The 16,005-nt window shown below is 37.3% G+C and overlaps 1 protein-coding gene across 5 annotated transcripts in view; it reads left to right on the top strand.

Moving 5' to 3' along the window:
• Positions 1-9,508: 9,508 nt before the first annotated feature.
• The window catches only part of LOC111319414 (hemicentin-1), a 41,567-nt gene continuing 35,070 nt past the window's right edge, over positions 9,509-16,005 (top strand). For all 5 annotated transcript variants that reach the window (XR_015993503.1, XR_015993502.1, XM_088739639.1 and 2 more), the window contains exons 1-4: positions 9,509-9,574; positions 10,611-10,664; positions 12,869-12,951; positions 13,100-13,159. Coding sequence is in view for 3 of the 5 variants with exons in the window: in XM_088739639.1 (XP_088595765.1) it covers positions 13,102-13,159 (58 nt within the window). In the remaining 2 variants the exon portion in view is untranslated. The remainder of the gene's footprint in view (positions 9,575-10,610; positions 10,665-12,868; positions 12,952-13,099; positions 13,160-16,005) is intronic.

The following is a 16,005-nucleotide window of genomic DNA, read 5'->3' as shown; positions in this document are numbered from 1 at the left end:
TTTTCCCTTTCGAAGCCAAAATTAACTCGCTGGAAAAAAATTAATTCGCACCCGAGGAAATTCGCTGGATAGCTGGTAGCACTTCAAATTCTTGATATAGCGAAATCTTTCGCAATGAAATAAATCCTTTATTAACCAAGCTTGTTCGGTCAAGATGGCTGGATATAAGCCTCCCTCTTTGCAAAAAAGAACCCGTCCAATATCCAGCAATCTTTACCTCACGCTTGGTTAATAACGCATATAACTTGATACGTCGTCATGGCATTCTAGGAAAGAAATCAGGGCTGAAACTCCGTTGAAATGCTCGCGGCTACTACAATCTTTCCTTTCCATGAAAAAGTAATTTTTTATTCTAATTTATTGCGTTGACTAGTTGTTGCTTTCACGACCTCTTTCACTTTTATGTACCCGCGAAAAGAGTCATAGAACAAGGGAACAAATAGGCATAATCACGTCACGCAATACATCAGGCCAGATTTGTCTAGATTTGTCTAGCTGGATTTCTTGGTTACAAGGAATTGCTAAGTTTGTTTCTCAAGAAAGTTACGGTCAGATAAAGCATAAAATCATAAATGACAGGAAATTATTTGCAGGAGGAGGGCATTTTCTATTTCTATCAGACCAAACTAAACCGTTTCTGAAGTCACCATAGCGAGTGATTTTGGAGCGGAATGTCTGCCCGCTCAGGCAGTTCCTTCTCAATTGCCACAAAGGAGTGTGTCCAAAGTCATTACTGCGCGTGATCTTAAGCTCACTGCCACTGACCAGTTAGAACCCTGGGATGATTATGTCCACGATGTATGACGAGTCAGCGGTTTCTCCTACGGCTTCAGCACTGTCATACGACCAGTATCCTGAGTCATTCATCAGCTTTTGTTTTCACTGTTTGAAAACCGACCGAGAAGAGTCCAGGCCTGATCCAATGATATTATGTCGCAATAAACCTGGAGAGAAAGTATGAATCCCATATAAACTTGCATTCTTTGATCCAATTCTATTTTTTCGTGTATTTTCTGAAAGTTAAGATACCGGTTATAATAATTCAGGTACTAGAAGTTTGTTGGATTTCATTTTTGTTTCCTGAGGCTCCAGCCAATATCTACCGCTGACTGCTATCCCTTGTTCGCTGGCTTTGATCTCTCCACACGACTCCACAGGAATCTCGGGTATGGAGCCTAAAGAAACTTGGCAAAAGGAGCAATAAAATGGTTATCGTTCGATAACAATTACTTTCTGGATCCTCTTAAATTTTATTAACCAAGCAAGGATCATTAATTTCAACAAGGTATATTCCATATCAAATCGCATAATATAGTTACATTTTTTTCGTTTTTATACTAGTCTTTAATACAAAAATACTGATAAAGACTATGTTTTTTGCATCCACACCTCTGTTTTTCCACCGTGGCATGTAAAATCTAGTTTCATCTTCAACAAACTTATCAGGTGTTGCTTCCTTGGTTCCCTTATTCAACTCACTAATTTTACCAGTTTTGAAGTAACTGTAGCTTTGACAAGTGAGCTCGCTCTAGCAAAACACCAGACATTCGCACGGATCTTTTCACCGATTTGTGTTATAGACGTGACCTTTGAGAGCCTTTCCACTCTCTGACTGCTCAACGGGCTGCACACCCCGGACTAGCGGCTATGCGCACAGGGAGCACAGGTAAAAATTAGGGTGGATACAGTACTGATAACATCTGGCTTGGATCGAGTGATGCTGCAAAGAAAAAAAAAATCAGTTTAAGTGGTTGTGAATGACTACCGAGTAGACCTCCATTATAAGCAGTGTAAGACCCGCGTGTTCTCCTCTCCCAGGAAGATTTGTAACGAATCGGAGAGTGGTTTGCCGTCGCTGACTGGTATTGCTCAAGGCCTCATACGAAACACTCATGCCGAAGTACTAATAACTAGACGCATATTTGTGTTCATTCTCCTATTCTTTTGGCAATCAACTTTGTTTTTTGTGTCTACATTTGCCTAAGTTTTTTGAGCAATTATTGGTATATCCCTTAACTGTTTTATGTCTGGGTATGCCAGAGATGCAGTTTACTCGCATATGTATACAAGGAACTGAAAACGGTATCCGTTACGTAGTGTGCAGCCTTTTTCTGAGGTGGGGGAGGTAGTGCCATATATTATTGGATATTGTTTCAATAGTTATTGCTAGACACCATTTTTTTTTCGAGTTCTGACTGAATAAAATTGTTTTTCAGGTCGAGAGGTTGTAGTGGAGTGACGGGGTGAGTCATTTGCCAAATAGGCTGTCTTCTCATGTTTTCTCTTTTTTGGTTAACAAAAGATTCTAGGTTGAGATAGCTTTTTCAGTTATAAACAGCCCCTAATGCTTATTTTTCTTATCACCAAAAGAAAACAAAAAGTCACTACCAAAGCTTGTTAACAGATGATAGCTGGTTGTGTTTTAAACTTTGTTTACGGTTGGCAGTTGATTATTGATCTCACTTACTTTCTAAGGGACACCTAAAACAAATAGCTTCACATTTGTTAAACATGATACCGACAAAGTGTAACTTTGACAAGACCGAACTCCGATGAAAATTCGTACCCAAAAAACTTAATAGCTTCCATTGTGTACATTATTTCAAATCCCAATTTCCTCACCTATCGTAAGAGTTATTATGATAGAGCGCGCACGCAAGTCCTAATGAGCCACCGGGGTGTATATTTCTTCAAAGAATGACTTCGACTATTTGGATATATCAACAAAGTTCAAATGGTAAATTGGCCACCGTAACGATTACAAAAGCTGACGTTTCGAACGTTAGCCATTCGTCGGAGCGAAGGGCTACCGCTCGAACGCTGACGCGGCTCCGACGAAGGGCTAACGCTCGGAACGTCAGCTTTTGTAATCGTTATGGTGGCCAATTTACCATTTCAACTTTGTTGATATATCCAAATTATTTCGTTGCCCCCACCGACGCAGCTCCAAACAGTTTCTTTAGAAATTATCAGCCTTTAATAACTTCGACTGCCGAGTTATAAAAGTTACAAGACAAGCGTTTTTTTATATGCTTAACAGCTGTCGGGAATATCTTTTTGCGGTGCTAGAATTTTCCCACAAGAGTTTTCTTCAATCAAAACAAATAATTTCAACTAAACATGACACCGGCGAATAATGATGTACCCAGAGAGAGATTTTTATTCCATAGGAGAATATAAAGAGAAGGGACGCAGTTACTCGAATTCAAATAATTTTCTTTCCAAATAATTACTACATCAATTTTTACTTCCCCGAGCGCGAGGCTTTTCATCAACATAGACTCTTTCTTGAGTGCGTGCGAGCACCAAACATATCAACAGATTTGCGAAAATATTTTCATTCATTCTGGATAACCTTGATAAAAGTTTAGTGGATCTTTATATCAGTGGTCGTAAATTCTTTGAGAAAACTTTAGTCTTGAAATATCTCTTGGCCCCACCAGCAACTATTTTACTACTCTCGTGCTCTGCAAACTTCCTGCGCGCGTCTATTTCACGATACGCATGCACCAAGCGCGACCAAATTTTTAACTTTCCGTTGTTAGTTGGTTTTGTTCTGGTTTGTTTTTCTCATATTCCATAACAATTTAATTTGGCTTAGATAAAACGAGTACATATTGAAGAAAATAAAATAAACCCTCGGAAACCGTTATTGATGTGTAAAACCTTCCTTCGCTTCATTGTGCATCGGTTTTTCTGTGAGTTAAGAAAATGTTCCAAATAAAGATTTGTTAAATATAACTAATTTTAATACGTTCACAGTTAGATATTTATTCACAGTCAGCATTCCTTTCGCTTCAATAACAAGTGAAATAATTTCTCGTCTGCATTTCAACAATTCTCATGACAGGACGGAAAACGCGTGCACTGTATGTACCTCCCGTTGTCCCATACAAAGCCTTAGAAAAGTTTTCTAAGGCTTTGTATGAGAAAACGGGAGGTACTTACAATGCACGCATTTTCCGTCCTGTCATGTGTTTATTTGTATTAGCTAGGAAAAACTTCCTCATTAAACTTCCAAAAATTGCGTAATATATAACACAGGAAGGGTGCCATGACGGAAATAGTATGCCTCGAATGCCGAGTTCTAAATGTTACAGGACAACCGTTTTGGTATATTTAACACCTGTCTGCAGACTAGGTTTACACTAGAAGAAATTGTTCCGTGTTCGTGATGAATCCGAAACGTTTTGGTACCGGACTGATTTTGCCGTTTACACGAAAGTGGACGAATCCGAAATAAAAACTTCCCGGTTTGGTCGTGTCTCCGGAGATTTTGAATCCGGAATTTAAAGTGGGAACTTTGAATCCGATAACTTTTGAATCCGGAAAGTTTTGTCGTGTAACCGCTTTTTTTCTCGAATCCGGATATCATTTCCGCCTGCAATCGATCTTTTGAGTTTGCGGTGAAACCAAAAGGGAGGATCCGGTGCTAACATTGCTGGCGGTCTCCGGTTGCGTAATCTTGTTGCAGGTTCAGGCGATAAATTTTATCACGTGTACCGCAGTATTTCTGAGGAAATGCAAGTTATTATTGCAAGGAAGTTTAACGTCAGCCACACGTACTTAATCGCCGACGACGTAGATGGCTTGGCATCTGTCCAACTCAAATTTGCCTCAGTGGCATACGGTTCTACTCTAGCCTTTTTTGGGGGAGGCATTTTCACTTTGTCGATCGAACGACGAAACAACACTCGGCTTGGTAACCATTCCATTTCGAATGTTCCCGGAGTTGTCACTGTGTGTAAACGGTCAGGAATCCGAATATCATTTCAGTGTAAACGCCTACGAATCCGAATAATCCAAAATTGATGAATCCGGAAACATTTACGAATCCGAAAAAGCGGATTGGCGGTAAACGCTATTTTGGAAAACACAAAATAGTTTGGAAAGCGTTGTATGTATTCATACTATTCTAAAATTACACAGGGCGCCTTATAGTACTAACTACAAGCTGGAAACTCTTTACGGAAGTCAATTTACAATGACAATTAAGCTGATGAACCAAATTATGTTTTATCGGTAAAATACTCTCTCTTCAAAGAAAAAAAATATTCTTTGAGGTTTCAAGATGCGCCTGTCAAACCCACTAAGATGTTTCTGCAAGAAAAACTTGTTTCAAAAAAATCGCGCGCAATCCTGAAATGATTGAGATGCTTATCGTCTAGTGCTGTCTTCCGTATTGTTATGGCAAGAACTGAAAACATGTGTTAGTGGCCATAAGCCAGAAATCACAAAAGGAGAGAACTCAACTGTGCATTGAGTGCGAATGTCGAAATACTAAAATAATCCAAAAAAAAAAAATAAATAAGTAGCAACGGGAAACGTCGGGTCAAAATTGAAATTCTACTGTTACACTCGCTCACTCACTTACTCACTCACTGGCTAACTCACTCATCTCGACAACATATCTGGCTTCGTCCCCCTCTCCCCCCCTCATAGGAGGCTGAAGCCTCAAAAATCGCGATTTGTTTTAACTTTGCGTTTTCCAACATAGTTTATTCACTTCTTTCTTGGGGATCGAGAGTGTGTAAAATTTTTAATTCAATGGCAATTACGTCGAAGATGATTGTAAGGATGCCATTACACGCCAAATTAGACTCGTGAACTTGCATTTTTTTTTCCCCGGGATGAAATTCTATCCAGACCTATTCTTCATATTATCATGACAGCTAAATGGTTAAATAAACATAAAATTAGGAAGCCTCCAAGGCAGGTCATCTGAATTCTGGGAAAGAGCGTCATTTAGCTGGACGACCAACGAGTTGTTCTGATGTTATGAAGTAGGTTGTTGTTCATCGTGGTAGCTGGATGATAATATAAATTTGTTCTGTTGTCTCACGACAAAGTCACTAGATGTAGAACGCAACGTTTCGACTGCTAACTGCAGGTCTTCTTGAGGCGATGGGGTCGACTGGTTGCGGCACAGCATTATGTATCGTGGTTGGTCTGTTGTGATTGGTGCATTTCGATCGAGCTATTATTTCCATGTACCATGGTTTCCGTAGTCGACTCCATCGCCTGAAGAAGACTTGTAGTAAGCAGTCGAAACGTTGCGTTCTATATCCAGTGACTTTGTCGTAAGACAACAGAACAGATTTATATTATCAGTTGTTCTGATGTTTCAAAAATTCATTTGAGCCTCTCAGTCTCCTGATTTCGGCTTAGTACCCCTCAATAAGTGGTAAGTGCGTTGTGAAAACTGTCAAAACTGAATTCTAGAAGTGTTTTTAGAATGAAATACTGCTAAAAGCAAGTTTTTCGAGGTTTTCGGAAAGCGCTTTTGTTATCACTTTTCAGTTGTTCCTTTTGTCTTTTACCTCGCCGGCGTGACATCTAACGAAGGTGTGATTTTTTTTTTCATCGCTTTAAGAAAATGTGAACAGAGTTATGAACCGAATATTACTGATCGGTGCTCAAAACGTGCTGTTATAAATTTTGTCTAGTTTTTTCAAAGCGCCTCAACATTACATTGTCACGATAGGATTTCAGTTGGGTTGTCTGTTAGGAGGCGATTTATAGCGCGAAAGCAAATTATGGGAGGCGACTGCGCAGCGTTTTATGCGCAGTAAAAAAATAAGACAATTTTCGTGGCACGAAGTTTGATTGCCCTAAAGTGATCCTGGATTCCATTGAGTTTTGGTTTGCTTCGCTCTTTGATTGGTTTTTAAAAAACATGCGACACCCTCTCAACCAATGCAATCCAGTGGAAAACTGAAACCAATCCCAACGCGGTCACTCGCGTTTTCCCGCGCATCAAGAAGGTTGCCTGTTTTTACTTTGAAATATCATTGGTTGATGACAATGATAACCTTGGTCTTGATTGGCAGCTGTGATTACTTTTTGAGTACAATTGAAAACTGCTCTATCACCTGTAAGCTGCACAATTAATTATAGGAAGTGGCCTGTGAATCTCTTATGAGAGTGGCAGAGGAAAAGAACGAGGAGCGTGTATCGAGTCACACAGACAAAATTAAATTGATAATTTTTTTAAATTTTTAGTGTAAAAAAGCTTCCTGAAATTCACCAAGTGGAGTCATAGTCTAAATAAGGCTCACCATCATGGGGTACTTGCGACTAGCAGACTCTGGACATATTGTACTTGCAAACTATAGTCAGTCACAAAAAATATATAGAAAAGCAATGCTCGTGAATACATTTGTGTTTGTTATTGATGATTAATGTATTATGATTCTTGCACTTTCGGTTGTGGTTATGAGACCACACCAGTGTTGACCTGTATCATTTGAAATCTCAATACAACCTTGGCAAACAGGAATTTTGTTGTTCAAGGCTAAGGGCCTGAAAAATCACATCGTTCCAAATACTTTTTCAGAAGAAAAGTCCCATGATTTAAGCAGGCGACCCCCATACACATACAGTACAAGAAAAAAAAAGATCTTCCAGTCGAATCATGGTAAACGAAATAAATAAATAAATACAAAAAGGGAAGAAAACAATAACAATTGATATATTTTCTTAAACTGCTTATCATCGTAGAATGTAAACGTCCCCTCAGCACTTCAACGTAGTAGCAACATTTTCATATTCGTCAGTATTTTCCGTATTTCCCATTATATCAAACTACATTGCATATATCGCTTTTTCTAAATTTTTTGAAGCCAAGAATTGTCACTTATTTCCCGTAACAGAAAACTTACTGGTCATTCCTTACGCTCTCGCATTTACCAAACTTACAGACCATTCATTTGCTTTCATATTTTCGCAACCCTACACCATATTGTTTGTGCATATATGAAAATCATATATGTGAACTTTGTAGTTATGAACACTGCTTAAGCAGAACTGAAAATGAGGCCGGAAAAATTTTCCTGCCTGTACGGGATTTGAATCCATGACCTGTGAGATACCGGTGCAGTGCTCTACCAGCTGAGCTAACAAGCAAACTGGGAGCTGGTCGTGATGTTGGTTCGACCAACATAAGGACCTCCTCCTTGTTGGCTTGTTAGCTCAGCTGGTAGAGCACTGCGGAGCACGGCTGGGCGAATTCCCAGATTCAGTAATTCGTTAAACGCCTTTTGTTTTAAGGAAACAAAGAGGACACTTTGATCTCACTTTTCTGACATTATCTAATTTTCTATTTAAAATTCAGTTTAACTGAATGGTTGCTCCATTTTAAGTCTTTATATTTCGCTGCGCGGTTAACGGTGAAGAAACTCCAGAAATTCTCGACTAGAACTCAAAAGATAAAAAAAATCAAAATATTGTCTGATGTATAGTTTTTCTCTGACGGATTTTAACAGTACACGAATCAACAAAAGTTACAACTGTTAAAACTTTGATTGATGCCATATACGTTTAATTACGGGAGCTCTAATTTGTCTTTTTTGTTTTTAGTCACCTGAGTATTTTGAATCAGTGGTCCATGATGAATAATATTGGATTACCAGTAACTGTGTCACGCTTATGACGTCATTCTTCTTAAGGGTCGTTTTGTTCCGATTTTTAATGTGAAATACCGACGTTCGTAAGCACTGTAAAGAATGGGATCAAGTACGTGACGAAGGAGATTGGGAACCAAAGGAGATCGTTGCTAAGCTACCGACGCTCCTAAAGTTTGTAAAGTCCGTCACATGCGGCGCGGCCCCACATGAAGAGGCTACTGGTAACGAATTTTAGCCAAAAGCAGTTGAAGAGAAGGATTATATCCGTAACGCTTATAAAGTTAATATATTAAATGTGATAGATTAACCAAATGTCAACGCTGTTTAATCCAATGCACAAAAGAAAGATCTCATTACCATACTACGCAACACTCGCCTAGCACAAAAGAACAACTGCCAACTTTGTGGATTGTGACTTATGGACAGCAGAAAAATGAATAAATAGTAAGAAAGGCTCCTATTTTGGGATAAAGCATTTGTTGTTTGAGAAAGTCATTCAGACTCAGAACCGATCTTGAGAAAAAAATTTTTTTTCCTCCTTTTACATATTACGTGCGCCGCCGAGTGCAATTTGTACAAAATGTATTTTTTCATGTGAAAATCCAACAGTCTTATTCTTTCATAATAAATTATCAAGGCTTGATATTTTGAGAAAGTTTCTTTTTTCGAGAGATGAGTGAAAAACGAAATAAACCCAGCAATAATTGATTTTAAAGCGGATGAATAAAGAGATTCTAGTAGTTAATGTTGTAGGGTTATATAAAAACCAAATTTTCTCGGTTTGACGATTTACTAATATATTGTATGGGAATGGGTTTACGCTGGCTTTGTGAGCTCTGTTATAATAAGATGAAATAGATAGATAGGTTCGGACGAGGTTTAAAAGTGATTGATGATAAATTGACTCTTCCCGCGGATGAAGTAAATTCTGTGTCCATTTGGTTTCAGCTGGTCTGTGCTTATTTTAGTTAAAAGTGAAACCTGTCATGTTTGTAAGCCTTTGCTCTTTTGTTCCAAATGCCTTGTTAATTGGTTTTCAAACAATTGAATACGTATTTGTTTTGATCGTATGCCAAAATAATACCAGCACTTTAAGCTTCCTACGCACTTCTCACGCCATAGGTTCGGGGGAAAATTACTCCATCATTGAAGAAACTCAACTTTGAAAGGTAAATGGACACTTCCATATTATTTTCTACTGTTATAAATGCACTGTGCGAGTAATGATGCGGCCAGCTTTTGCTTGTAAAATTTTCTTGGAATTTTAACCTTTTTAAGTACAAAAAAAAAAAAAATCCTAGGACGCTTTCCCATTGCACAGGGATAATGTTTAGAAAGGTTTGGTCTTCACACTAGCAAGTTTACAATCTTAGTAGATGAAAAACGATGAGTTCAAACCTAAGAGGTTTAAAAGCGTGGTGTATACCACTCATCTTAAGACTCATCTCAGACACCGTTGCCTGAGACAGCCATTATCTTCACAAGGAACGCGACTAAGAACTGAATGAGTTTGTTCTCTAGTGCACAGCTGTGTTGAGAAAAAAATTTCAGTTCTCCGGCATAAAGTATGACGAGCTTCCATTTTATGTTATAGTCGTAAAATGACCTATTGTAAAGAAAGAAATGGCAGTAAAATGTTCTTTGATTTTCACTATTGAAAGAAAAAAAATCAGCTTTAATGACGTCTTTCCCGTATCAATGATGATGTTTTAAAGAGGCTTGGTGTTTATACTTCCCTTTTGAAATTTTGGTAAATTAAAAGTGATAAAATCCAGGCTAAGAATTCAAAAGCGTGATATAAGCCAGTGACTTTGAAACAATTGCTTGAGCCGGAATCTTCACAGGAAACGTGGCTCAGAATTAATTAATTTTTTTGGGAACAGATGTAATTGAAAACAAAGTCCACGTGTTTTACGTCAAATCGAGCGAGCTTCCATTACGTACCACTTTTCATAGACACAAAGTGAGTTACGATAAAGAGAGAAATTGGCACATGATGGAGATCATGTTCTAGCCATTTGAGATCTTATGGATTTGAAAAGAAGTGAGAGGTCTTCCAACCAGTTCGTTAATTTAAACGCAATTAGTAGTTTCTCGCCCATACTGTGTGGTGCCGAGAACTTCGATTCGCAAATTTCAACCATAATAAAACAATCCCCATTGCTGGTCTGCGTCTGAAATGCCGTGTTTTTTTTTCGTTACCAGGATGAATAATACCTAGAATTCTACCTTGCTGCTTCAGGGTAAACTGGCACGAAGGTAATGAAACGTAAAGATGTTTTGTGTATGCGATCTAAATTTAGAATGACGCTACTTTGCTCCAAGCTGACCTTCTTGAAGGAGATATTTTACAACTTGCAATTTGCGAGCCAAATTAACCGCCGAAGTTTGAGAGCCCCAAACGAGCAATTTCGAGGCTTCCTGGCAGAAAAAAACACTTCCAAACAAGTAATGAACTATTAATCTTTATTCGAAGCTGATTTTTTTTTTAAGACTAACTACTAGGGACAGATTCTAGAGGCAATATATTTTAACTACATTGACAACGGCTATGTAAATGCCACAGGAACCCAAAACCATAGAAACCTGAAACCACAGATATTAAGATGGTTAGCCTGTGCTCTTACAGACTCCACACATCATGAAACACTAGTAGTTTTTGGTTGTTTTACGGATTACAGTCTTTAAACGGTCGTAATTCGGCTTTGTAGAAATTTTAAGGAAATTTTAAGGAAATTTTAAGGAAAACTAAGAGGGGTCTTAGTTTTCGAAATTACAAAAACTACGACTCCTAAATTTACCGTTAAATTTGACCTACAACACGGTGGAAAGGATCGGACAGGATATAATTTGACAGATTAGATCTGTTTTGGTTACAATTAGACTTTACGTTTCGACGGATTCGATTTTAGGGGGTCTTAGTTTTCGTAATCGTCTTCCTATGGAAACTTCATGGACAATTAAAGCGTCAGGCCATTTTATTGGCAAATGGTCGGTAGATCAGCCGAATCAGTTGAAAAAGAAGTATAGCAGTATATCGTCAGAGAATTTGGAATTGCTCAAATTTATGGAAAGCCATACTGGACAAAAGTGGTCGAGAATAATTTTGTCGGCCGAGAAATAATTTTGTCTTTCGAGATATATATTCGATGCTCCAGAAATATTTTTGGCGATTGAGAAAACTTTTTCATTGGTCGAGAAATAATTCTCCCTGACGAGTAATGCCTGTGGTAAGTTCAGAAATATTTTAAAGAATCGAGAAAACTTTTTCATGGGTCAAACAATTTTTTTTACTGGTTGAGAATTTTTTGGTAGATCGAGAAATAATTTTGTCGATCGCGAGTTTTTTCGCCGATCGAGAATTTTTTTCGCCGATCGAGAATTTTTTATGCCGATCGAGAATTTTTTTTGCCGATCAAGAATTAATATTTTTTGCCGATCGAGAAATTTTTTGCCGATCAAGAAATATTTGGCGAGCGAGAATTTCCCTGAAGGTCGGAATTTTTTTTGTCGGTCGAGAATTGTTCTGTCAATCGAGCTGGTCAGCGGGCGTTTCGCGCCAAAATATAATCACATGGGACATCACATGGTACTAACGAAATTAAAAGACGGATTGTTAACCCAAATTAAAAAGTTGCGGGTGTTCTTGACTTGCTCACAAGTCGCGCTTTTGAGCGCGTAGCGCGGCAGTGAGCTACCACACCAGAACAGAAAACCAAGCGAACGACTTTGAGAAAGTTTACGGGCGTTCTGAAGTGTCATTAATTATTGTAACAATGTTTGTACAGCTGCTAATTGCTTTTGTATTGTTATGGAATTTTAAATCGGTGAGAGGTAACGATGAAGACTTCGAGAACTTCTTTTTGTCTCTCCACGACTATCTTCGCAAACACGATCGCGAATTTTTTTGTCCATCGAGAAATTTCCTGTCGATCGAGAATTTTTCTGGAAAGTTCGATTGTTTCGATCGGTTTCAGCTCCAGAATCAATGTACTTTTGGAGAAATTCGGAAAAAATTTTCCCTGTTTTACTCTACACCAAAAATGACCGAAACTGTACCGAGATAAATGATTGATCAGTGTCTTTACTTTCACTGTCAGGGAAAATTGAATGTATCGAGTAAAAATGCATGATATCACTATGTATGGCAGAGATACCAATTTGTAATGTCATAGAGAGCTTGAAATAGAGAAATGAACATTTTACAATTTTTTGGCAATGCTTTTGTACTATGATGTACTTAGTTTAGGCAGCAAACAATCATAGTCAGCTAAGCTTTGTAATGTGCCATTTTAAATCTAAACTAATTACAATAACAATGAGAGAGACAACTGATCATAAAGGGCATTGGTCAATGTTTTATGCAATCAAACTTGAGTATGTGATAAGTTGGATATGCCGGAATCCCATGTGTTTTTATGAACTTCCTCATGATGTATTTTGATGTGATAACCACTTTGCAGGAAAGTAAGTGGAGCCAACAAATGTGCTTTTGAATTATCATCACCTAACCAGAAACAAATTTAGTTGACGCCTCCATCTTTCAGTAAGTGTCCTACATTGATGTGGTTTTATTCTTCACTTAATTTTTTGACCGACTAAAAACTACCAACTTGAAGTTTACACAAGTGATAAACCAATAAGATTACGGCTTTCATTGATATTATTGAAAAAGTCACTTTTTTTTCCTGAAGGGATGCTTCAGCCACAAATCATTTTTCTGATAGTAATATCATTATTGGAACAATGCTCAGGTATGTCAACACTCTATTCTTATCACCTTATAATTGATGTGTAACTGGTTTTATCAGATGCCTCAGAGTGAGAAATTTCTGAAATGTGATTGGCTAAAACAGTTTACCTTTTGGAATAAATAAAAATTTCCTATTCATTGCTGACAAGAATTCTCAGTCTTGATTTCAAATATACAACTCAAGTTTTAGTAATAATTGAAATTATAATAATCCATTACGGCAAATGGATGTTTCTTAATGAGTCAAGGGTAACAATTCATTTAAAAGTGTGACTATTTTAAATAAGTATGAATTAAGTTCAGACTTGTACGCGTAAGTTCAAATTTGTACGAGGTAAAAACATGCTCTGTTCCTCAAAATACAAAATCCTTTTCAAAACTTTAAATGAAAATTTTCATCTTTGTTTACCCTGTTCCAATAGGCCCTAAATTTTCCCCTTGGGAGGGTACTCAAGGAAAGTTTGGTTGCACATGTGCATAGTGATGTTAAAACCCTAACTCTCTAAAATGAACTAGTAATTCTCCCTATCGAGTGCCAGTATTTGTTGTCAATTAGGCAAGGGAATTTGGTGTGACATCAAGATAACATTATGTTGTGGATAAGCTTTTCTGTTCTCTTAACCTGCTTACAAGAGAAAATACTGGGATCATGTGGAAAAATTATTTACTTTTCATATCTGGGTGATAAATGGTTATAACCCTGACGAGGAGAACTTTCAGTTTTGGAAGTTTAACTAAATACCTTTTCGTTTTCATGAAAGTTAACATGGACTATTATCAATTTTAATTTAAGATTGGGATGTGTTAATCAGCTCTTTCTTGACGCTTTGATGTTTATTCACCAATGCTGTTAGTCAAAGTTTGAGTTTTCAGGGCAAATTTGACCGAAACTTAAGGGAAAGTAAAATTATTTTGAGTAAATGGGGAGTTTGATGTAATTGAGTTTGAATCAGTGGGGTTCTACTTTACATTGTTCATATGACTAGCTTTTGAATTTTGCTTCAAGTGTCAACATAAAATGGTGTTAAACCAATTGGGTCAAAGCCAGAGTTATGTATGGGCTTTGCATCAATGGTGCAATAGTTGTGTGTTGGTTAACACAGCTGGCTATTTGCATGTTGATTGAACTAATTGTCATGATTTCATTTTCAAATTTCATGTTGGTCAAAATACTGGATAACTTGAGAGATTTTGGGGGCAAAATAGTAAAGAAGGGGGCAAACTTGTTTTACTGCAGGGGACAAAGGTGGTTGCGCAAACTTGCTATGTGGTGAAACCTCCCCCTACCTCAGAAATATTTTTCCAATTAATAAAAAGTAAGTTAACAAACATGTTTCAGGGCATTGTTTATACATATTATTTCAAATAGGGTGTGTTGTATGGAAAGAGCAATTGCATACATGCCAACTCTTCTGGATTTAATCCAGTAGTCTCCTGGATACAGAGTAAGTCTCCCAGTCTTCTGTGTGGCTCACCACAGTAATAGTAATGATTAATCATTTGATTGCATGCTCTCTAATTTAGTGAACTTTTCATCAAAGCGGCACAGACGTGACACTGGAAATTGTATGAATGGAATCATACCAGGATCCCCCCACACCTTAGATAAAGACCCTCAAGCACAAATGATCAGTGGAAGTAGTATAACAGGTGAAGTGGATGACAGTCTCACATTTAAATGTCAAGTCCATTCAAAATTTTCAGCAAATGTAACTTGGCTGTTCAATGGCAAACCTCTGGAAAAAAAGTGGAATTATGCATTGGCATCCTGCAAACGATATTTAGAAGTCAAATACATTTCAAAAAGTGATGCAGGATTCTACAGATGTGTTGTGACAAATAAGAAGGGGAAACAGGCATCAGCTCGTGCTAAGTTAATCGTGAATGGTAGGTATAACCACCTCTAACGGTTTGTACTGTAATCTTTGGAGCAAGCTTTTCCCCCTCAGAACTGAAACCCACATATAACACTTGTAGCTCAGCCAGGTTATCCCCTAAATTGAAGGGATTATTTTTGTTGTGGATCATTTCCTTTATTCTTATGACCTTAGTACTTGATTAAAATGTAATATTGTTAGGAGGATCAATCAAATACAAGTACTCCTAGGGGTCAATGAAGGGTTGAGAGTATCATTAATGAAGATGAATTGATTTTATTAAAAACTGTTCTTTTTATTCCACTGACTTTCATCCTTTTCCTTTTCATGTGAATGTTTGTGAACAAATCAGCTCGTCGTAAGTTTTTTCAAGCTTTGAAATTTTGTTTATTGCGAGTGTTTAATGTATTTCATTTTATTATTTGTGTGTTTGTATTAATAGTATTTCCTTTAGTCAATGACTTTCATAAAATTACTTCTCATGTTCTCAGGTGGTCTTATATTCTTTTATGATATGCTTTATGAAATTTTTTTTTCATGTGCATGTTTTGGAAGAAATGAGATGCAAAGTGTCTTCAATCTTTTATTCATTGTTGATCAATATTGTTCAATAATAATGCTCTTGCAATAATTGATTTTAAAAGAGCTCCTTCTCATGTAATCAATCGGGTCTTTTTTAATATACAGTAATAAAAATATATTTTAATTTTTTTTATCTTATGTGTTATTAATTATTCCTTTTCATGTGGATGTTTGTGAACAAATCATTGTCATTTGATGCATTCAATTTTCCTTGGGAGTGAATGTGAACACACCAATAGATTACTTATCTTGGTACAGCTTCGGTCATTTTTGCTGCAGGGTAAAACAGGGAAAACGTTGTCTAAATTTCTCCAAAAGTAAACCGATTCTGGAACTGAAACTAAGCACTTAGTTACAATATTCTAGTTTTTAAATATGTAAACATCTC

This window comes from Stylophora pistillata, chromosome 11 (genome assembly GCF_964205215.1).
Source record: "Stylophora pistillata chromosome 11, jaStyPist1.2, whole genome shotgun sequence".
NCBI lineage: Eukaryota > Metazoa > Cnidaria > Anthozoa > Scleractinia > Pocilloporidae > Stylophora > Stylophora pistillata.
Note: the sequence above shows the minus strand (reverse complement) of the source record. Positions and strands in the feature narration are given on the sequence as shown.